The sequence below is a fragment of the Amblyraja radiata genome, chromosome 2 (genome assembly GCF_010909765.2).
Source record: "Amblyraja radiata isolate CabotCenter1 chromosome 2, sAmbRad1.1.pri, whole genome shotgun sequence".
Classification (NCBI taxonomy): domain Eukaryota; kingdom Metazoa; phylum Chordata; class Chondrichthyes; order Rajiformes; family Rajidae; genus Amblyraja; species Amblyraja radiata.
Window position 1 is genome coordinate 55,229,183 of NC_045957.1, and position 22,498 is coordinate 55,251,680.

At 41.5% G+C, this 22,498-nt stretch overlaps 1 protein-coding gene across 4 annotated transcripts in view; it reads left to right on the plus strand.

The window, feature by feature from the left end:
* LOC116989430 (ubiquitin-conjugating enzyme E2 E1-like) overlaps window positions 1–21,545 on the plus strand; it is an 88,237-nt gene extending 66,692 nt beyond the window's left edge. For all 4 annotated transcript variants that reach the window (XM_033046808.1, XM_033046818.1, XM_033046825.1 and 1 more), the window contains exons 4-6: window positions 6,622–6,754; window positions 11,556–11,703; window positions 16,848–21,545. In XM_033046808.1, coding sequence (XP_032902699.1) covers window positions 6,622–6,754; window positions 11,556–11,703; window positions 16,848–16,945 — 379 coding nt within the window. In that variant the 3' untranslated portion in view covers window positions 16,946–21,545. The remainder of the gene's footprint in view (window positions 1–6,621; window positions 6,755–11,555; window positions 11,704–16,847) is intronic.
* Window positions 21,546–22,498: the final 953 nt, after the last annotated feature.

The following is a 22,498-nucleotide window of genomic DNA, read 5'->3' on the forward strand; positions in this document are numbered from 1 at the left end:
CCACCAAGCTACATCCCCATCCTGACTCGGATATAAAGTATCATTCCTTCACTGTTGCTGGGTCAATATCCTGGGGTAGACTCTCCCCAACTACATTGTTAGTAAACTCACACCTCCAGGACTACAACCTACGTTCAAACCTACTTTCCAAGAGTAATCGGGAATGGACAATTAAATGCTGGCTCAGCCTGCAAAGCCCACATCCTTGGTATAAACTTTAAAAATTCTGGTTTGGTGAACCTGTAGAATTCTCTGCCTCAGAAGGCGGTGGAGGCAGGTTCTCTGGATGCTTTCAAGAGAGAGCTGGATAGGGCTCTTAAAGATAGCGGAGTCAGGGAATATGGGGAAAAGGCAGGAACGGGGTACTGATTGGGGATGATCAGCCATGATCACATTGAATGGCTGCTGGCTCGAAGGGCCGAATGGCCTACTCCTGCACCTATTGTCTATTGTCTATTGACCTGTGGCAAGTAGCAAGAACTGGCTGAAGTGAATAGCCAAGTTGGGAATGTGGGAGCACTGCTCGCTCTTGATTGCCGGAAAGAATCTGGCCATCAGGTGTGAGATGCTCTTGTTGTTGCTGTACACGGCAAAGACATGAAACATGTCTTGCTCTTCCGCCATGGTGGAAACCCACACCATTTGCCATTTCATCTGGAGATCCAAGATGGATCATGTTGGTTGGAAGTGATGTACAGGCTTCCAAAAAAAAGGTAAGAATATACTCAATGTAGATATTATTGTAATGGCCATCTTTTGTGTGTGGTTACATTAAGCTGTGGATAGACTCTTGGTGTGTAAACATCCAAGTGTCACCATCTGCTGTGATTGCACTTGTCCTGCTGTTGCTGCAGAACCGTCTGCTCTGTTTAGACTGTGCCATCTGTCCCTCATAGGAATGTTAATGCAATAAAACAACTTTGACCACAGGCCAATCAGGCATGGCTTACAAAGAATGTTCTGGAGTCTTAGACCATGGATCGTTTTGGTGGTAGCCAACTATCAAAATTATCTGGCAGAATGCCTCATCACCAAATAACTCAAACCAGCACCTGGACCTTGTTTGGCTGGTGGTGAGATAGGGCTTCCATATCAGACCCTTCCATCCTTGTGGAATGCATGGTTGCCAAGAAAATCTGGAAATGGATGCAGTGGTCTTTGTAAGTTCATTCAGGAAGCTGTTAAGCTCGGAGTTTGTGGTTTATGGATTGTTTGTAAAAACGCACACTTGGACAAACATCAATCACTGCTTGAGGATCCTCAACTTGATGAAAGGCACACTTTGGCCTGCCAGACGTTTGCTGGTCATCCACTACAAGGAACAGTTATGGTGCCAGGAATGTGTGCTGAGGGATTCACTGAAGCTTAATGCAGTCACTGCAAAGGCTGTGTGGGTATATATCATAGTCTTGGTTCCTGCCACCACTGGACACTGAGGAGCGGGGTGCTATTTAATAACCTCACAAACATTTGACTGATAGAATATTTGCAGATGAAACATTAGTGATTTGATGGATCTTATAGAAACATATAAAATTATTAAGGGATTGGACAGGCTAGATGCAGGAAAAAATTTCCCGAAGTTGGGGGAGTCCAGATCCAGGGGTCACAGTTTAAGAATAAGGGGTAGGCCATTTAGGACTGAGATGAGGAAAAACTTATTCACCCAGAGAGTTGTAAATCTGGAATTCTCTGCCACAGAAGGCAATGGAGGCCAATTCACTGGATGTATTCCAGAGAGAGTTGGATATTGCCCTTAGGGCTAATGGAATCAAGGTATATGATGAGAAAGCAGGAACAGGGTACTGATTCTGGATGATCAACCATGGTCAGCTGGCTCTTGGTGTGTAAACAAGGCCTACTCCTGCACCTATTTTCTATGTTTCTATGTTTTCTGAGGTTCATTTCTGAGTAACAATTATATTCAGTGGGGCAGTTCCTTGAGTGTACACTCAAAGTGATTGGTATTATGTTTCAACACCAGAGTTATCATCCCAGCAAAAATACTTGCTTAGTGGCAAGAATGACCTACCCTTTGGATCCTTCATGTCTGACTGGCATATTAGCCACACTGCATGCTGCACTTGTGATGGCAGCTGGAAATAAGACTGTTGCCTCTCTTCTTTAAATAATGCACCTTTACTAGGAAGGTTCTGGAAAGAAATACGAAGGGATTTGTCAAGGCTTGTGCCGGACAGCAGCATGACACAGGACTTTGTGCTGCACTGCACAGACTTTTCCTAGTGGGCACACTGAAACAAGTAATAATTCTGTTGGGAAACCATCATTGGAGTAAATGATGCAATCTGGTATTCATAAAAGCAGGAATAAGTGATGGTAATAACATTGCTTCCCATGAAAATGTGGACTTGCACTTTCAATATCGCTCAGATTTTTTGTGTAAATTATGAATATTTTAAAACATAAATACATTGAAGTTTTGCTCTTTAAATCCACAGAAGGAATATGGTTAGGTGCTTGTTAATTTCAAACACCGGGTCAATTAATTGTTTTAATATCCCATTTGCATTTGGGATGGTGTGATCGCAAGTGTGCGTCAGCGTCGTGCTCAGATGTGGATGATATGAATTTGCAATAAGTTTAATTTATTATAGTCACATATACCGAGGTACAGTGAAGAGTTTTTTTTCTGTTATGTGCTATCCAGTCAGTGAAAAGACTATCGGGGCTCGAAATTAAAGGTTGCCCGGGTGCCAATGGCAACCTAAAGTCCCGTCGGGCAACCTAAAAGCCGTGCTATTTTGCCCCGCTTGGCAAGCACCAGGGCACCTATAGTCAAAACTCTGAGGGGCACCAGGGGGGAGGAAGAAAGAGAGAGAGAGACAGAAAGAGAAGAGAAAGAGAAAGAGCAAGAAAAGAAAAGAGACAGGAGCAAGAGAAGAGGTAAAAGATACCTCTCCCTCTCTAAAAGAAGAGAAAGAGAGAAAGGAGTAACTCTCGCATCTCTCCCTCATCTCCCCCTCCTCCCTCTCTCCTCTCTCCTATCCCCCTATGCATATCTTCACCTCTCTCAAGCTATCCCTCTTCTCCCTCTCTCCCTCTCTCCCTCTCTCCCTCTCTCCCTCCCTTCCCCCCCCTCCCGTGAGAGACTCTGTGCTGAATTCACCCTGGGTGACCGGCATAGACCAGGCTGTGGCTCAGTGCATCATTTGAGAACGTTGGAGTGGTCAAGTAACAGGGGAATGAAGGCATGGGTGAGCTGAGGCAGCCAGTGTCTGGCAGTGAAGGTATAACGGCCTGTCTTGGCAATGCTGCGCACTTGTCGTGAGATGTTCTTCACAAAAATCTAATTACAACAAACATCGAGGCTACAAATCATCTGACTCAACTTGAAAGAATAATTTGGGAAATAAATAGAACTGGAATTAAGAGATGGAGTTTTGTGGCAGTCAGTGGTTTTGGTCTTTGTGGTACAGGTCGTACCTGGGTTATGAATACCCAACAGATGGATACATGCATATTAACAAATGAGCTCCCATTCATTAAAAGCATCATAGCATGCTATAATTTTAAAAACTGAAATCATGTCTGCTTTTTAATATTTGAACCAATAAGCGAGTTCAGTATGCCGAAAGACACAAGGAATCATGGGATTTGTCAAAGGTCACTCGCTATAAAGAAAAAGCGATCTAAGCGCTGGGTGCATAAACTGTGTGTAAATTCTTATCTTTATTCATGATTTAAGTGTAAAAATATATTTAATCTGAGGAACAGGTGGGTGCCGGAGAGCGGGTGTAACAGCGAGAAAGAGACAGAGAGAGGGCAGATGCCAGTTGGAGACGGGAGAGCGCACACAGACCCACGCCTCATCCGCAGCCCGGGTTGAGCTCGTGTCCCCGGCGCCGCGGTCGCTGCCGAGCCGCCGATGGGCCACACCCCCCCCCTGGTGTCCCGTCCCCGCCAAAGGGGGCAGTTGAAGACATCCGGGGCGACCCAGGAATGGCGGCCCATGGGCCCGCAGCCGGCGCAGGGGGGGGGAGGCGCCTGCACCAGCCCAGCCCGGCTCCGCTCCTACAACCGAGGAACCCATTCCTTTTCTCCGGGGATGCCCGTCAAGCCGAGCCGCCGCATCATCCGCATCGGCGCTCGGTCGGCACCACCCGACGGCCGCCGTCCGTTTGCGGGGGTGCATGTGGGGTGCTGCGGCGGCTCAGCTGGATGGGCAGCATCCCCGGAGAAAAGGAATGGGTGACATTTCGGGTCGAGACCCTTCTCCTGAGATGTTGCCTGGCCCGCCCCATGTGCATTCGCGCCGGTGGCTGGCACTCGGCACCTGCCGCCACCGAACCTCTCCGTCTGAGTCACAACACCCTCAATCGGCAGGGCCTTTGATGCCGGAAGACTACAAGCAGCTCCAGTGTAACTGATTGCTTATTCCAGCTCTGACTGACTCACTGTTTGTAATGACGTGCCCTCCACCGAGGGGGCAAACCGATGGCCGCTGGACAGAGACAGTGGCGCGGTCGGCGGTCTCCGGCCCTCCGGGTGACAGCCCCACCGATGCTGAGAGCCCATCCCCCCCACCTCACGCCGGATCCGAGCCCGGCCCGACACCTCCGAATGAGGATGGGGCACTCGGTGGGCGGCGCCCGCGGCACCGGAGACACGACCATGGACCCCAACCCCGCGGAGCAGCACGAAGCATAAAGCGCTCACTGAAACGAAGGTTTGATAACCAAAGATAACACAGAGCAGATCCGCCCCCTCCAATGCTTATCTCCAGTGACCTATGACCTGGGCACGCGCAGTTGGAATACCGAACTCGCTTATTAATTCCCTGTTCTCTTTTTGCAGTAAATTATTGAAGTGTTCTACCATGATTCTATTTATCTAATTAATGTAATCCTAGTCATTGGATTACTATTGATTTGCTGATTTAAATGTTCTTTTAGACAAGATCACCGTTATCTGAAAATGCAATTATTGTGATCAACATTTCAAATTAATGCACATCTGATAAATGTGTCCATTTTTAAAAGCATGTGTATTTTAGTGCAATAGCAGAAAGGTGAATCACCAGGAATAGTTTCTGGAAGGTGGTAGATTATGGTTTAGTGCGAATGATCTCTTCTGCAATGCAGATTTCTTCACCCTAAGACATTGGGAAGTGCATGTGTGAAATTAACCAGTAATTTTCTAATTGTACGATCTGCAGTGATCAAACTGAGAATGATTTGCTTAAATGCTTTAAGGGCAGGTCACACTTGGGCGTCATTTACGCAACATCCTAAAAATTGGTTGGTGTGTTGTGGTGCACGCATGGCGCATGGTGAGGCGATAACGTGCGGAACCCCAGGATTTTGGGATGCTCAAAATCCTCGCGCGCCACCTGCAAATGACGCCCAAGTGGGACAGGCCCTTTATTGAGAAACGGGGTCCTGAGCAGGGTCTTGATTGTGCACTTTTTGAGGGCTGGCTGTTAAATTAGGATTGTTGGATGTGTGATGCAATGTGAGGGGAAGAATGTGGAAGTGAAAGAAGAAACATTTTAATTGTTGATTGATTTCTCAATTCAACATGCATCTTACATCCTTATGTTCTTGAGCAAGTAGAATTATATTCATATTTTAATTTGCTTCCCAGAATCATTTGTGATCTGCAACTGTAACATTTGACTTCCTTGTTCACAATTGATTCCAATAATTGGCTTTGCAAAAGAAAATATGGTAATGGATTTGGTCCAAGCTCAGTGACAAGTTCACAGACAGGTTTATGGGTGAATGACACTTGTGTTGTCCATTAATCTGTTGTTATACACCATCTATTTTATAAATCTGATGCCTGAATGATGTATCGAGTTGCTATGGAATGAACTCTGACCACACATTGTTAAATCTGTAACATATTAAAAAATAATTAGTGGTCTTGAATGCCTAATGGTGTTGCAACAGTAAGTGACCGTGAAAACTTAACTAATTAATTACAACAGCCTTGAATCTACAGTAATACGACAGTTCATAACTGAACACACAGTAATCTCACGCCTTAACAGCTTTGGCAAAAATAACAAGAAACGGTCAGGAATTGTCCAAGAATGCATTTCTTTTACCCTATCTCCCAATTGCTTGTCATGATCTGATGAAGATTTTAGCCATAACCCTCCCTGAGCAAAGGGCTGAAGGCCAAAGAAAATGCAGCGACTTAGAGACATCCTCTCCACTAATGTTAAATATGGTCCCCTGCCCACCCCGTCTGTAATTCCAATTTCAGCCTACCCAGTTGACAGTTTATCTGCCTTTCATTTGCCATTTGCTCTCCTCCTCCCCCCCCCCCCCCAATTCAGTTGCAGTCACTTGTTCTTCCTTGTTTCCCTTTGACTAAAAACCTTCGTCCTTGCGACATATACCCCGTTGCCCACCCCACTCTTTTTCTTCATTCCTCAGCACGCTCCCAATCGTGATTTACCTTTTCCAGTCTCAGTTCTCCCACTGTTGTTTCTTTGGCAACTAATGAAAAATCACATGGAACCCTGACTATGTTTAATGCTAATTTTCATTAGTTCATGCTAACAATTTTTAACCTATTTTTGTGCTGAAATATTTCGAATGCCCAATGTTCTGAAATTTATTACACTGTCTTTTTGAAAACATTTTTTTTCAGTGCTGGTCCAAAAGGTGATAATGTCTATGAATGGAGATCAACAATCCTGGGCCCCCCTGGATCAGTATACGAAGGTGGCGTCTTCTTCCTTGACATCGTTTTCTCAGCAGAATATCCTTTTAAACCACCCAAGGTAAGAAGACTTTATAACAGTACCTCATATTGATGTCTTCTGCCTATAATTTGGTGGTATCGTTGGTTGCCATAATGGTTTAAATTGATCAAACTTTGTCACTGAAAGCTGAAAGTTATATTGAGTCCCTTTTTATTGATGGATGCTTGAGTTGTGATTCGTAAGTGGTGAGATGTTGCTATTGTCAACATGGCAGTGTTATTCGTGCTGAGAATGATTGATACATTTGAGCTATAGCAGAATGTAAGGAGTCTTGCAATGTTGCTGTCTACATCAATTCCCTTGTCAAGGATTCTAGTTCCCTCTAAGGAGCTGCATACAGAGATAATGAAATGTGTAAGTGGCGTTCCTGGGTTTCGCACTGCTATTCTTCACAGTACTTCATGATATCAAAAATGGATGTAGTATTCACATTTGTCATTTGAAAACTGTGTTTGAAACTGCATATCTCCTTTACATTTCCCTCCCTTTATCCCCACAGTCATCCCACACATCACATTGTATGTTGTTTTGACAGCCCTCGCTCACACAAAGAATTAGTCAATCTTGTAGGAAGAATAAAAATTGCTTTTGTCAGAATTATAAGGAATAATAATAATCACTCAAGTACCTTTGATTTGGGGAAAATAATTTGCCGTAAGTTTTTTAAGACTTGCCCATTTCATGTTAGTTCAGCTTCATTTTGGATTTGTGTGAGTCATATTAATCCTGTGAGTGAGCTATAATAACAACCGCCTGCAAAAGGAATTGCCATTGAACAATTATTTATTTTTCTTTTGTAGTTTCTTGGCACAGAGTTACTGTGGGGTGGGGGTGGTGGAGACAATGGGGAGCCGGTGTGGGGGAACCGCCGTGAAGAACAATCGAGGACCTGGCATGGGGGACGGTGGGAGAACAAAGGGGGACCCGGTGTGGAGGAAGGGGGAGCACTTTAGTTTTAGAATCCTCTGCCCAAATCTATGTTTGTTCATTTTTTTGTTGATCGTTCCCGTTTAGGCGCTGTACAGTCAGCCAACAGTTGCTTGTCATTCTCTTTTGATTTGCACTTTTAATTTTGTGTACCTTGCATGTTGTGACTATTGGCAGACCAATTTCCGTCCGTGGATGAATAACAGTTTATCGTATCGTGTAGACTTGTGTTCAATGCAATAAACAATGGCCGTTCGCAGTACTGCAGCTAAATCCTATGTCTGATTCATGAGCCTAAACAACAACTGCTTGCAGGCTGTTTGCATGTGCAAGCTGGTCCCTTTTTTTTTTACACCTACCTTTTACATAATTTTTCTTCTCAGCTGGTGTAACTGAATCTTAATCAGAAATGGAAATTATTTCACTCTTTCATTCTTCCCCCATATACCCCCACCCTAACCACATATTCCATTAAAAGCACAAGATCAAGAGATTCAAGAGAGAGTTTATTGTCATGTGTCCCAGATAGGACAATGAAATTCTTGCTTTGCTTCAGCACAACAGAATATAGTAGGCATAAATAAATTTTGATATTTTTGCCACAATCCATCCTGAGATTTGGCACAGTAGTGAATGCTCAGATCGCAGCGCTGTTCTTTACATATCGCCATTCTTGATATGTAGAGAACAATGTTGTGCCACTTTAAACAATTAAACTTATTTTCAGTGAATTTATTTTCTTTTTAGTTTAAAGTAGACTAAACTAAATTCTTATCAAAAATGGTCCTTGTTCAAAATAGCATTAAGATTTACTTTTCTTTTCTCTTGTACTCTGTCCAGATATTGTAGTTTTACTTTATCCAAATATACCAATTTCCAGTAGTTAATATTGCGCTGTCACTTACAATCAGTGTAAATATTGAGTGAACAGAAGGCAGTGTTTTGAATGCATTTGGTTTTTGTTGTCTATTTGACTTACAAATTAACAGTTTCTAACTGGTTCTGAACTGCCATGAAGGATTGCACTTAAGCATGGTGGAGAATATCAACAATAAAATGTTTGACGTTGCACTTTAGACAAGCATCAGTAAAGATTGGGAAAAAAATTTGGGGTGGAAATTAAATTTGTGTGTGAAGCATTATATCTTTCATTTGACTTTTGGCTCCGAGGATAAAATAAACATAAAGCCTTATAAAGCATTACATACCTGCTTTTATATTCTTGTCCTCTCGAAATAAATACTAACATTGCATTTGCCTTCCTTACTGCTAATTCAACTTGAAAATTCACTTGATCAAGATACTTTTGTTGTTTCAGTTAACCTGCTTCACTGTCCACCACACAACAAATTTTCACTCCACTTTCATTTGCAGTCTTGATGAAGGTCCCAACTCAACGCCGTCTGTCCATTTTCATCCCAGCTTATTTTTTTCATCAAGATTCCAGCATCTGCAATCTCTTGTCTCCAGTACAACCTTCTGTCTCCTTCCACCAAGCCTATTTTTGTATTCAACTGGCTTGCTCACACAGGATAACATGTGGTCTAATCTTTGATTTACCATATGGGACCACATCAAAAGCCTTGTTAAAGTCAATGTAGGCAAGTCCGCCCAGCTCTCTTTAACCCCCTGGTCATTTCTTCTAAAAGCTCAGCTGCATTTGATAAGGTCCCACATAGGAGATTAGTGGGCAAAATTAGGGCACATGGTATTGGGGGTAGAGTGTTGACATGGGTAGAAAATTGGTTGGCAGACAGGAAACAAAGAGTAGGGATTAACGGGTCCCTTTCAGAATGGCAGGCAGTGACTAGTGGGGTACCGCAAGGCTCGGTGCTGGGACTGCAGCTATTTACAATATACATCGATGATTTGGATGAAGGGATTCAAAGTGACATTAGCAAATTTGCAGATAACATAAAGCTGGGTGGCAGTGTGAACTGTGAGGAGGATGCTATGATAATGCAGGGAATTGGACAGATGCATGGCAGATGCAGTTTAATGTGGATAAATGTGAGGTTATCCATTTTGGTAGCAAAAACAGGAAGGCAGATTATTTTCTAAATGGTGTCAAGTTGGGAAAAGGGGAAGTACAATGCGATCTGGGGGTCCTTGTTCATCCGTCAATGAAAGTAAACATGCAGGTACAGCAGGCAGTGCAGAAAGCGAATGGAATGTTGGCCTTCATAATAAGAGTAGAGTAGAATAGAGTAGAGAACAAGAACAAAGAGATCCTTCTGCAGTTGTACACAGCCCTAGGGAGACCATACCTGGAGTATTGTGTGTAGTTTTGGTCCCCTAATTTGAGGAAGGACATTCTTGCTATTGAGGGAATGCAGCATAGGTTTACAAGGTTAATTTCCAGGATGGCGGGACTATCATATGCTGAGATAATGGAGCGGCTGGGCTTGTATACTCTGGAGTTTAGAAGGATGAGAGGGTATCTCATTGAAACATATAAGATGGTTAAGGGCTTGGACACGCTAGAGGCAGGAAACATGTTCCCGATGTTGGGGGAGTCCAGAACCAGAAGCCACAGTTTAAGAATAAGGAGTAAGCCATTTAGAATGGAGACGAGAAAACACTTTTTCACACAGAGAGTTGTGAGTCTGTGGAATTCTCGGCCGGTTCTCTGGATACTTTCAAGAGAGAGCTAAATAGGCCTCTTAAAGATAGTGGAGTCAGGGGATATGGGGAGAAGGCAGGAACGGGGTACTGATTGGGGATGATCAACCATGACACATTGAATGGCGGTACTGGCTCGAAGGGCCGAATGGCCTACTCCTGCACCTGTTGTCTATTGTCTGTCAAATATGTAAGACATGATTTCCCATCCACAAATTCATCCCTTACCTTATCGAAGTGCTTTAATGCACAAAAAGCTGTCAATTATTAAAAGTTTTTTTGACAAAATTGCTTAATACTAGGGACATATAAAGATCCAGCAAGGGAATTGGGAGGAAAGAAATGAATTGCTTAATGTGTTCTTAACATGAATTTGAATCAGAATTTATAATTCTGAAGTAGAATACAGTAAAGATATGATGATTTATAAAAAATAAAATGTTCTTTTTAAAATAAAGAATAGTTGATAGGCTGTTTTAAATAACAACACAGGTTGAAAGCCAATTATCCGGCATCCTCGGTTCCAGAGCCTTTCTGGATTATCCGATTTTCTGCACCAACAGAGATCACGTGATAATGTAATGGCATGTTAATGACACCCCTCCTGTGTCCGTAAAGCACCATGGAGTGCTAGAAACTTAAACAACAAATATAAAATGGTATCTGTATGTGAATGGAATGACCTGCTGATCCATCCCCAGCCCGTATCATCACTTCGGCCATTTAGAGCCCCGGTTTCCGACCCCACTACCGACTCTGTAGTCATCTACAGACAGCACTCCCTCCGCCTTGGTCTGTTTACAGTAAATGCTCGTTATAACGGACCATAGTTGCGGGAGTGGTGACCATTATTGCCTGCAGATGATGGTTAATAGAAGAAAGGACACAGTGCTGGAATAATTCAACGGGTCAGGATTTCAGCAGAGCATGGATAGGTGACATTGAGACCTTACCTCAGACTTTGAGTTACTCCAGCACTTTGGTGTTCAACCTGTATATGTTATGATTTTGTATGAATTCACAGTCTGTGTGAGTAGTTCCTTAAACAAACAAATCATGTATGAAAATTCATGCAAATGAAGACTTTCCTATCCATGTGAATCCCTGTTCATTATGTAAGCACTGTGTGATTTAGAATCAAAGGCTCATACACATGTCTTATTGTCCTCTGCTTTAGCATGTTTCTAGCATATGTTATTGGGCACATGTTCATTAGAGCTTGCTTTCTTACTTTTCAAGAACACGTGTTAATTTTTAACAAAATTGACAGGTCACTTTCCGGACGAGAATTTACCATTGCAACATCAACAGCCAAGGAGTGATCTGTCTGGATATCCTGAAGGATAACTGGAGCCCAGCATTAACGGTCTCTAAGGTTCTGCTGTCAATTTGTTCACTTCTAACAGACTGCAACCCTGGTAAGAGGATTTATACTCTATCATCTAATTTGATTTGGTCAGTTCCAATCACGGTCTTGTTGTCAAAGTCAACTTGTTATTTCACTGTGGGCTGAAAATGGGAGAAAATATGGAAGATTAGGACTGGGAACTATTTCTCAGAGAGCTTGGTGAACTGTTCAATTCTCTACCTCATTGGGGTGTGGAGACAAATCGCTGGAGATATTTAAAGAGGAAGGGATACATTTTCAGAAGTTCAGGGAGCTGAGGGCTTTTGACAACTGGCAAAGAGGGGGTGAACCCTTGGGCAGATCAGCTCTAATTGTACTAAATGGTGGACGGGCTTTGTGCATGTATATTCTGATGTTTCAGTGTGAATGGAGGTAAGTTCTGCATATTAACGAATGGGTCAAGAACCTCGGTCCGTAGATTTAAACTTTGGATGAAGGACCTTGGAGGGAAGAGGGGAAAGTGTGAAGTGCACTTTTTAGCTCTGCATAATTAGAATCTGGAATTCACTATCAAATACATAATGGTAGAAACATAATGAATCAAGGCCCTTAAAGGGGAATTACCTCGGTACTTTCCACAGAATAATTTACGGGACTATAGGGAAAGTGCTGGAGTAATTTAGCAGGTCAGCCAGCATCTTTGGAGAACATGGTGAGGTGATGGTTTTGGTCGAGATCCTTTTTCAGACTGGTTGTGGGGTGTGATGGAAGAAAGCTGGAAGAAAGATCAGCTAGGACAAAGCCTGGTAGGTAGTAGGTTGATGGTTGATATCGGTGAGGGAGGTTTGTGGTAGGCAAATGGTTAAAAAAGGCCAGAGTTGGCTCCAACAGTCCTAACAGGTGAGACAGCGGTTCATGTGCACGTCCTCTAACCCTGTCTACTGCATCCGGTGTTTCCAATGTGGCCTGATCTTTGGCGAGACCTAGTATCGACCGTTTTGCTGAATACTTGCGCTCTGTCTGTCAAGGCCTAATGCATCTCCCATTTGCTAACTATGTTAACTCCACTTCCTATTCCCTTAAGGGCCTGTCCCACTCGGCCGTCATTTGCGCCTCATTTACGTGTCATATGTAAAATAGATGGACGCGTCGTTACGTGCGACGTCGCGCGCAAATCACGCGTCATCATGCCGTCTGGTGCGAGTGACGTCATTAGAATACCCTGCGGCGTGCGGTGACGCATGGTTACGCACGGTGACGTAACCATGCGTCACCACGCAATACACGTGGGATGTCGGGACGCAGTGTGCGTACCCAATGCGTCAGCGTGCGTGATATTTTACATATGACGCGTAAATGAAGCGCAAATGACGGTCAAGTGGGACAGGCCCTTTACTGACCCTTCTCTCCTGGACCTCCTCAATTACCAGAGTGAGGCCACACACAAATTGGACGAACAGCACATCAAGGGCGGCTTGAAACCCAACAGTATGAATATTGAAGTCTATAAGTTTAGGTAACTACAAACCCGCTTCTTCTACATAGTAAACACAGTCCATTCGACCGGTCTGTGCCACATCTATATAATCTTTTGAAGGGGACAGTTCTTAATTTGTTCTTGATCTTCAAAGCCTATCAAGTTACAGGCTTTAGTGAATACTGAATAACAAAGTACCAGAGAACAACGGAAATGGCCAGAGTATTACAGAGGATCAGGGCGACAAGTTCCTAACTACTCTTATGCACAGTGTTCGTCTTTTGCCAAAAAGATTATTCTGTGAGGACAGAAAAGGTCAGAGTTTCTTGGGCAATTCAAGCAAGGCAGTGGCAGAAAATACAGTTTAAGAATAAGGGGTAAGGCATTTAGAACGGAGATGAAGAAGCACTTTTTCACACAAAGAGTTGTGAGTCTATGGAATTCTCTGCCTCGGAGGGCAATGGAGGCCGGTTCTCTGGATACTTTCAAGAGAGAGCTTGATAGGGCTCTTAAAGATAGCGGAGTCAGTGAATATTGGGAGAAGACAGGAACGGGGTACTGATTGTTGATGATCAGCATGAGCACATTGAATGGCTCGAAGGGCCGAAAGGCCTACTCCTGCACCTATTGTCTATAACTCCGCAACTTTTGGGTCACAATGCAGGGATATCCTAGAAGGAAATTTGGGTCAAAACAATGATGGAACAGTATTAGAGTTTCAATAGGTAGATGTAAATGGCTAATGAGCAAGATCATAAGTTATAAACATAATTATAATCACATCAATATATCTGATTCAAGAGTAGAATTAAAAAACAGAGAAGGGTTTAATACACCAGTCAGATTTGCATATAATACCAAGTAGCAGCTGTGAAGTGACAAAATGAAGGGATTAGTCCAAGGTAAAGTAAGGGGATCATTGTCATGAAGGGTGATTTTTTTACTTGTATGTAGGTTTGCGTGTTATTCCAGTTTCTGGCACGTATACAGAACTGTTCTGCAACATATGTGCCAGAACCAAAAGGGAAGCGGGTAACATTAGATTAAGTTCTTGGTAATTAGCCAGAATTCATTAAAATAACAGCGCAAACTTCACTTTCCAGTGATCAGAAAAATGTCTGTGCTTAAAAGAGAGAAATACAGAACACTAACAGAATCAAGATTTGAGCATGTTGGCTTCCATGTGATGATATAAGACGTTCATTCTGTGGTTAAACTGAGCAAAACTGCTGAAACCACAAAAGAGAGTGAGAAAGCGACTAATTCAATTCGGGACCATATTGGGCTAGAAATTATGTAGTACCTCTATTTTGTGTCAGCCACTGCATGCGCACGTTGAAGGCCCATGCTGTGAACCAGAATAGCATGGATTCCCTTTAAAACAGGCTCTTCTTCTACCCCTCTCCCATTCCACTCTCAAGTTGCCCCACAACTTCCAATTACTGATTACCATCTCCCTCACCATCCACCAAACTCTAACTTCTACCCACCTGCTTTGATTGCCCCTTCACCACGCCCCTGCCTGCACCCTCTCTGCAATTGTGAATTCTAGCTCACAATCTACCCTTGTCTCTTATGAGCAAGACCCTGGTCCCAAGAGCGTGCAACCCAATACATTATTTGTCCACATTTTGTTTAGCCAGGCACAATGCCTTGGGACTTTAATGTTAATTTATTTCCCAGCAGTTGGCCGAAGAACAGAATGTTAAATGGCCTGTCACAAGCCATCTGATTATTGTGCCTTTATGGCATCAACTAGTTTGTAGACAACATGGTCCTTTTAAGGACTAAGGGCATATTTGGTTAATGATGTTGGCATGACACAAAAACATGTAATTAAAATGGGGGAAAAAACAAAGTCAAGATAATAATCGAGTAATATTTCAAATGTGCTGAAATGGATCAATAAAATTCTTACATGCATCAGCATAACAGGTCTTTAAACGTAGTACTCAATAGTTAGCATAATAAAACAAACAAAAAAATGTTACATTAAAAAAAAATGTTAATGGCAAACAAAACAAAAGCCCAAAGTCCCTCGTGCAACCAAGACATTTCATAGTTTGAAGTTTAGCTGGTGTTTGTAGTGCTCAGAAGCCTGATGGTTGTTGGGAAGTAGTGGTTCCTGAACCTGGAGGTCACTATTTTCAGACTCTCCTTCCTGATGTCAGGTGGTAAACCAAAATTAACCTCTGATCTTAGCAAATTGGAGAAATACAAAATCCAGGGAGGGATAAAATAAGAAATCCTAATGCGTTTCCAAAAACAACCATTTTATTTCATAATTTATATTTGGAATGGGAAGTTGGCTAGGATGACGAAGTTGAAAGTGGAAGTAAAACCATGGAAACGTTGAATTACCCACTATCAGTATTAATAGTGGTGGAAGAGAATCATATGCCAGACAATCCAAGAAAATATTGAATTGCTACTTTGTCCATGCTGATTTTGGCATGTCAATGATGAAAGGCAGCAGAGAATGACAGACTGGCAGGATCAAGATTTTCCTTAAAATAAGAAAATTAAAATATGGTGGTTTTGGTTGCTTCAACATTTTCCTCATTACAGACACTGTTGCATATGTATTGCAAAATTGATCAAATCACACTTCTCCACAACAGTGGCAGAGATAGTAGAGCCAATGCCTAACATGCCCAGGACAAGGGTTCAATCCTGACTTTGGGTGCTGTCTGTACATGCTCTCGCTGTGACCTCATAGATTTCCTTTGGGTGCTCTGGTTTATTTTTGTACTTCAAAGATGTGGATTGGCAGGTTAATAGGACCCTGTCAATTTTAGGTAAGTGAGTAATAAAATATGAAGGGAGTTGGAGTGAATGTAAGGTAACTAAACAGTAGAATTGGTGTAGGATTAGCATAAATTGGTGGTTGGTGGACTTGATGGCTGTTTTCAAGCTGCATCTCATTATGATTCCAACATGGGTGGCATTCCTTGGAATTTGAACTTTTTTTCTTGGGGAAATTACCAGACCCTGCTATTTGGGATGAAGGTGTTCAGCTCCAGAGAAGTTTCAGTTGATCGGAATAAATCTGCCTGGATTTCAGTAGGGTAGGTCAACACAATGGCGTAGTGGTAGAGTTGCTGCCTTGCAGCACCAGAGACCTGGGTTCAAACCAGACAACGGATGCTGTCTGTATGGAGTTAGTAATGTTCTCCCTGTGTCCGTGTGGGTTTGCTCTGGGTGTTCTGATTTCCTCCCACATCCCAAAGCCAAACAGGTTTGTAAGTTAATTGGCTTTGGTAAAATTGTAAATGGTCCCTGGTGTGGGATAGTACTAGTGTGTGGGGTGATCACTGGTCTGTGCAGACTCGGTGGGCCGAAGGGACTATATCTCTATAGTCTGAAGGTCGTGCCTGATGAATTGATTACATTCTACAAAGAAGCAATGGTGGGAATAGTCGCTGCTTATTATCATATATATCATATTTAGCTGATGATGTAAATCAATCATTTACGCTTGGAAAGCTGCTGTTGCCTTCACAATCCACTGGAAAAGGAGAAAAACCCAGGATTGCTCCAGGTTAATTGTCCACTGGCAAATATTCCCATTGGAATAAAATCGATTATGATAATTTAGTCACTTATGCGGGATTATCTGATTATGCTGCTTTATGGATGGAATGTGGGAGAAGGGGAATGAGACATTTGAATGCTATAATGCATGGTCTATCCCAAAGCAAAGTACTTACTAATCAGTATCTTGTGTTTCATTGCAGCGGATCCTTTGGTTGGGAGCATAGCCACACAGTATATGACTAACAGGGCTGAACATGACAGAATAGCAAGACAGTGGACCAAGAAATATGCCACATAAACTGGATGGTCATCAGTCCTACCGACATTTGTCTCTGATGGAAATGAGCTGCTCCTCATTGGAATGAAAATGGGAAGGGGTTAAGGGTGAAGGGGTGGGGGAGGGGAATGGGACAAGCATTCCTATTACAGGTTTTAAATGCAACTGTCTTTTATTTGCATAAGTCTAGTCAGAACTCTTGATGAGCTTTGTTATTGTAGCTTAAACAATAAACTATTGATATGAATAGATAGGAAATTCACATGGAAAAGTTTGAAGATTATGACATGATGTGTCATGCAAGACCCAGATTTGTTACTGAAATATTAAGTGATACCTCTTTACTGGTATGAGTTTTATTTGTTTGTGTCCACTGTGTTTGGTCAGAGTTTGAAAATGCTTAACAATCAAAAAGCATGAATTAAAACTGAATGGAAACGTAACCATGTTTAAGACCCAAATAGAATAATGGTCAGATATATATGGAATTGTCTTCATTCAGGGAATAAGAAATAAATTGGCAGAATATTTGCAGTTTGTGGGAACTGGTTTTAATTTGCAGGAAACTTGGGAGAAATAAGTAAATCCAAAATCCTTTCAAGTAACAGATTTGCCTTATTTAAACTAAGCATTACAGCAGTTATAATATGGGTTGTTTTGTTTCAATATTTTACACGGCTTTGGGCATTGTTTAAATTTACAAAATGTAATCTTAAAATTAATAGATTAAGGTCTGTGAGTCCAGAATGGTTTCCAATTCTACAAATATCTGTTTTAAAGCACAGTTATGTCAATGATCATGCTGTAGTCAGAGTATTGTATTAAAATATGTATGGCTGCTTATTTGATGCAGAGAGTTCGCAAAAAGAAAAAGCTGCATCTTAATTCTAATTTTGTTTTAAAGACTATAAGCAATGTTAGGTCTTCCGAATGAGTTGTTAGTAATTGAAATCCTTTCAAACAACTTATTGTTACAACTCTATTGGCCCCATTCACATTACAAAATTAAAGAATGTTGACCTCTACCAAAGTTGTACAGCCACTGGTCTGTAACCACTGTAACTGCTGATATTTTCTTTGGAAAAATTACATTGCCAGATTGTAGGAAATCGCATGTTGTAATTAAAAACACTGATCAAGATATGTTATTTAATGAGCAGTCGTTGAAAATCACATAAACCCTGCATTTGATCCATAGACTTGGTTGGTTCTGCTGTTTGTGAATGTTCAGAATTTATAAAAGGCAGTTTGGAGATACTGCTCACAGGACACTTAAAAAAACCAATTGTGTATCATGCGTACATTAACACAGAACTAATCAATAAGTGGCGTCTGCAACTTACAGTTTTACAGGGGGAAAATTGGTGTGTGCTCTGTGATGGCACAAAATCACCTTTCACAAATGGTATTAATGTGCATATCCCAAAACTGTTTAAAAGAGTTTCTTATTTTTTAGAAAGTAGCTTTAAGATGTGTGGTGACACAATTAATGTATGTAAATAACTGAAAGTGTTACTGACTGACCAATGAATCAACATTTTCACTGCTTCCCCCCGCCCCTGCTCTCTATTTATCATCTGTTCACGGACTCTAACTATAATTAGTTGTCTCCATTGCAATGCCAGTCTTGAGCTTTGTTTTCTTGTTATGGTTATTCCAGTAACTGAGAGTCCTAATATTGTAAATACAGAACTGGTGCACATGATGCAAACCAGAAGGTAACAGACTCAATTTAAAATGTTGCTGAGTTGGTGAATCTCAGTGGAAGATCAACAAGATGCCTCATTAGACAAAGAGGAGCAAAATCAACCAGATTCCAGGGTCCTACAGCTGCTTGCCATTTGGCAAGACATGCGGTGAAGTGCATTTCTGCAGACTTTGCTTGCAATTAGTTTTGATATACGAACTTCTAAGTGTTAGATGAGGTACCACAAGCTGCTGCTACACTTGAAACTACACCAAGCAATATTGAAAAGTTTATAAAATTCTTCAGAACTTGCTTCACAATCAGTCTCCCTAATGTAAGTAGATCAGGACCATTATTTTAGTTTAAACTTAGGTAATTGTTACCAAATTGTTATCCAGATGTTACCATGAGATGCAAGTTACCTGAAAATATACAATGGACCATGATGTTTAACTTTTTACAGACAACCGAATTGCAGACACAAAGCAGATACCTAAACGGTTATTTTAGATTCAGGAAGGTTTATGCTCATTCCTTGGTATCTTGAGTACAAATATGTATTCATAATATATTTTTTCATTGGGTAAAAAAAAATCAGCACATCTGTTTAAGTCATGCATTTTAAGATTTGATGCAAGGTTTTTCATTCTTGCAGATGAGAGTTTTTAATGTTTTATTTTGCATACATCTGATACCAAGTTCCTTCTGAAGTCAAAACTACAAATCTATTGGAGCTTTTCTGTAATCCCATTTTGAAGATGCTCACTGTTGGTATTTGGTGAAAATCACCCAGGTTCTGAAATTATCCTAAGGGTGATTCCGAGAGTTGCAGTCTGCTTTGAACCATTTGGAATTGCACAAAGAAGAAAGCAGAGGAAATAAAAATAAAACATAAAATGCAGCCTCGAGCATGGAGTGGATATGGCTAGATCCCAGAGAGCATGTATTTATTTTATTTATTTTGTATAATTTGAGATGTGAAATGAAATGTGGATGTTTTCACTCACAGATATTTCCCTTCAGACCCTGTTTTCTGTTTACTCCGGGATTCATCTTTTGCTTCTGTAGTATCTTTTCTGATTTGGAAGACTAATTTCAAAGCACTTTGTCATTGAAGAGTTTTGTTAATTTGAGTCGTGAATTTTATTTTGTTTTTGAGAGGGGACGACTCTAAGGGATACAATTTGCTTGTATTTGGAAACGAATGGATTATCCAGAAGATAAAGATGCATGAAATTCATGGTGATTCAGCAATTTGTATTTAGAATTGGCTGGCTTACCCATAGAAGACAGAGGGTAGTGGTGGCAGGGCGTTATTCTGGCTGGAGGCCTCGGTATTCTGTGATGTATATGTCTTGGATGAAAATGTAGATGGGTTGTTAGTGAATTTAAGGGAACACAAAAATGAGTGGAGTTAATGTAGGTGAAGAAGACCATCAGCAGGATATAGATCAGTTATAGATATGGGTGGTGAAGTAGCAGATGGATTTTATTTTGTGAGCTGTTGCACTTTGGGAGATCAAATGTAAAAGGAAAGTATGCAGGTAATAGAAGGATCAAGAGCACTGATGTAGAGAGGAATCTTGGGATCCAAATCCACAGCTCTTGAAAGTAGCAACACAAGTAAATCGAGTGGTAAAGAAGGTTGAGGCATCGAGGATGTCAAGAACTTGTGTTGCAGCTTTATAAAACTTTAGCTAGGTTGCACATTGGGTCTTGCGGCACCTGGTTACAGGAAGAATGTGGTGGCTATGGAGAGGGTGCAGAAGACTAGGATACCAGGATGGGAGGATATTGGCTGTAAGGAAGGATTGGACAAACTTGGATGGTCGACTCTGGAGGGCTGGAGGCTAAGGCAATTTTATAAAATTCTGAGAGAGAGTCAGAATCTGTTTTCCCCAGGTTAGAAATATCATACACTAGATGATGTCGGGAATGGGAGGAAGAGGGAAGAGTGGGGGTAGAGAGAGCCTTTAAAGGAAATGTGCATGTTTTTTACACGGTAAGTGCTAGGTGTCTGAACGTGGTGCTAGGGATGGAATTGGAAGCGGGTATAAAAAGGCTTTTAGATTAGGCGCATAGATATACAGGGAATAGGACATGGTTCATGTGCAGGTGAAGGGATTTGTTTAATTTGGCAATTTGTTTAAAGCCAACCTGATGTGGTCCATTGTTCTAAATCGAATTAGTCTTTAATAGAGGACCTGGATGGTAATGATTTGAAGAGTGTTAATTAACAAGTGCTGAATTTTTCAACCTCTCGATTTTGTACTGCGCTCAGTTTCAAAATTGTTAGCAGTATTAATGTTTTGAAGCTAATGTTAAGATAATTTCTGAATTCTGTACTTCTACTGCAATTTGTATAGTCACAAAGTACATCCTGATTAATTTTCTTTGTTAATTAAAAATAACATAGAGAGCTTAAAAAACATCTGCTGGAAACACGCAGCACGTCAAAGACCACATGAAGTGCTTTAGTCCTGAAATGTTCACTCTGCTTCTCTTCCCTCAGATGTTACCTGACCAGTTGAGCAATTTCTGCTTCTTTTTTTTTTGCTTTTCTGACTGATTAATTTTACCCTATGTGGATTTTTGATTTCCATTTATGATAGAACATTTACATTTTGTTTCTTGTTTTACAAAAGAGAAATACTCAGGAGGTCAGCTAGCATCTGCAGAGAAAAGTCTAATGAAAAACCAATAACTGGAAACATTAGCTTTGTTTTTTCTCAACTGATCATATGGCTTTTTGTTGTTTTTTCCGCAGTGTACCCAGCCATATACTCTTCAATGTGCATCACTACAGGAGATAATATTAATAAAGATGGCACAATATGGACACTAGATGTCAGAATAAGAAAACAGTCATTTAGCATTTTAAAGGAGGAAAGAATAGAGTAGCTATGGGAATGAGGGATATGGCTGGATGAAGAGAGGAAATAGCAAAAAAAATAAAAACACTATACTATTAGGCAATATCAATGGAGAACAAGATCTCAGAGTAGTCATTTAGCATTAAGATGAGACCTTTCTTCACTCAGCATTATGACTCTTTTAAAATTTCCACCCTCGGGTGGCTAGAATGCTGATTCAAAGTGTATGTGTGGGAGTGAAGATGGGTTTTGTGGCACTGAGGCTCTATAAGGCACTGGTCAGGCCTCATTTGGAGTACAGTGCGTAAATTTGGGTCCCATATCTGAGGAAGGATGTACTGGCTCTGGAGAGGGTCCAGAGGAGGTTTACAAGAATGATTCCAGGAATGAGTGGGTTAGCATATGATGAGCGTTTGACAGCACTGGGCCTTTACTCACTGGAGTTTAGAAGGTTGAGGGGGGACCTCATTTAAACTTACAGAATAATGAAAGACATAGATAGAGTTGATGTTGAAAGGATGTTTCCACTGGTGGGAGAGTTCAGGGCCAGAGGTCATAGCCTCAGAATTAAAGGACACTCTTTTAACAATGTGAGGAGGAACTTCTTTAGTCAGAGCGTAGTTAATCAGTGGAACTCATTGCCAGAGGGCTGTGGAGGCCAAGTTGGATATTTTTAAGGCAGAGATAGATAAATTCTTGATTAGAATGGGTGTCAGGGGTTGTGGGGAGAAGGTGGAAAATGGGATTAGGTGGCAGAGATCAGCCATGATTGAATGGTGAAGTAGACTCGTTTGGCCGAATGGGCTAATTCTACTCCTATAACCTGTGAACTTGCTGAAATTAAAAAGGGAGTGGAAATAAAGCTGATATAGACCTTGATTTAGTTTGGTGGTGTAAAAAAAACTTGTGGGATTGTGTAGCTTGCACTTCTGCTGGAATTCCTATAGCTGGCTGTCTGTCTTATACCGTTATGCTTGGAAGCGCCCAGGGACCAAACAGCTATATTCTTTAAAT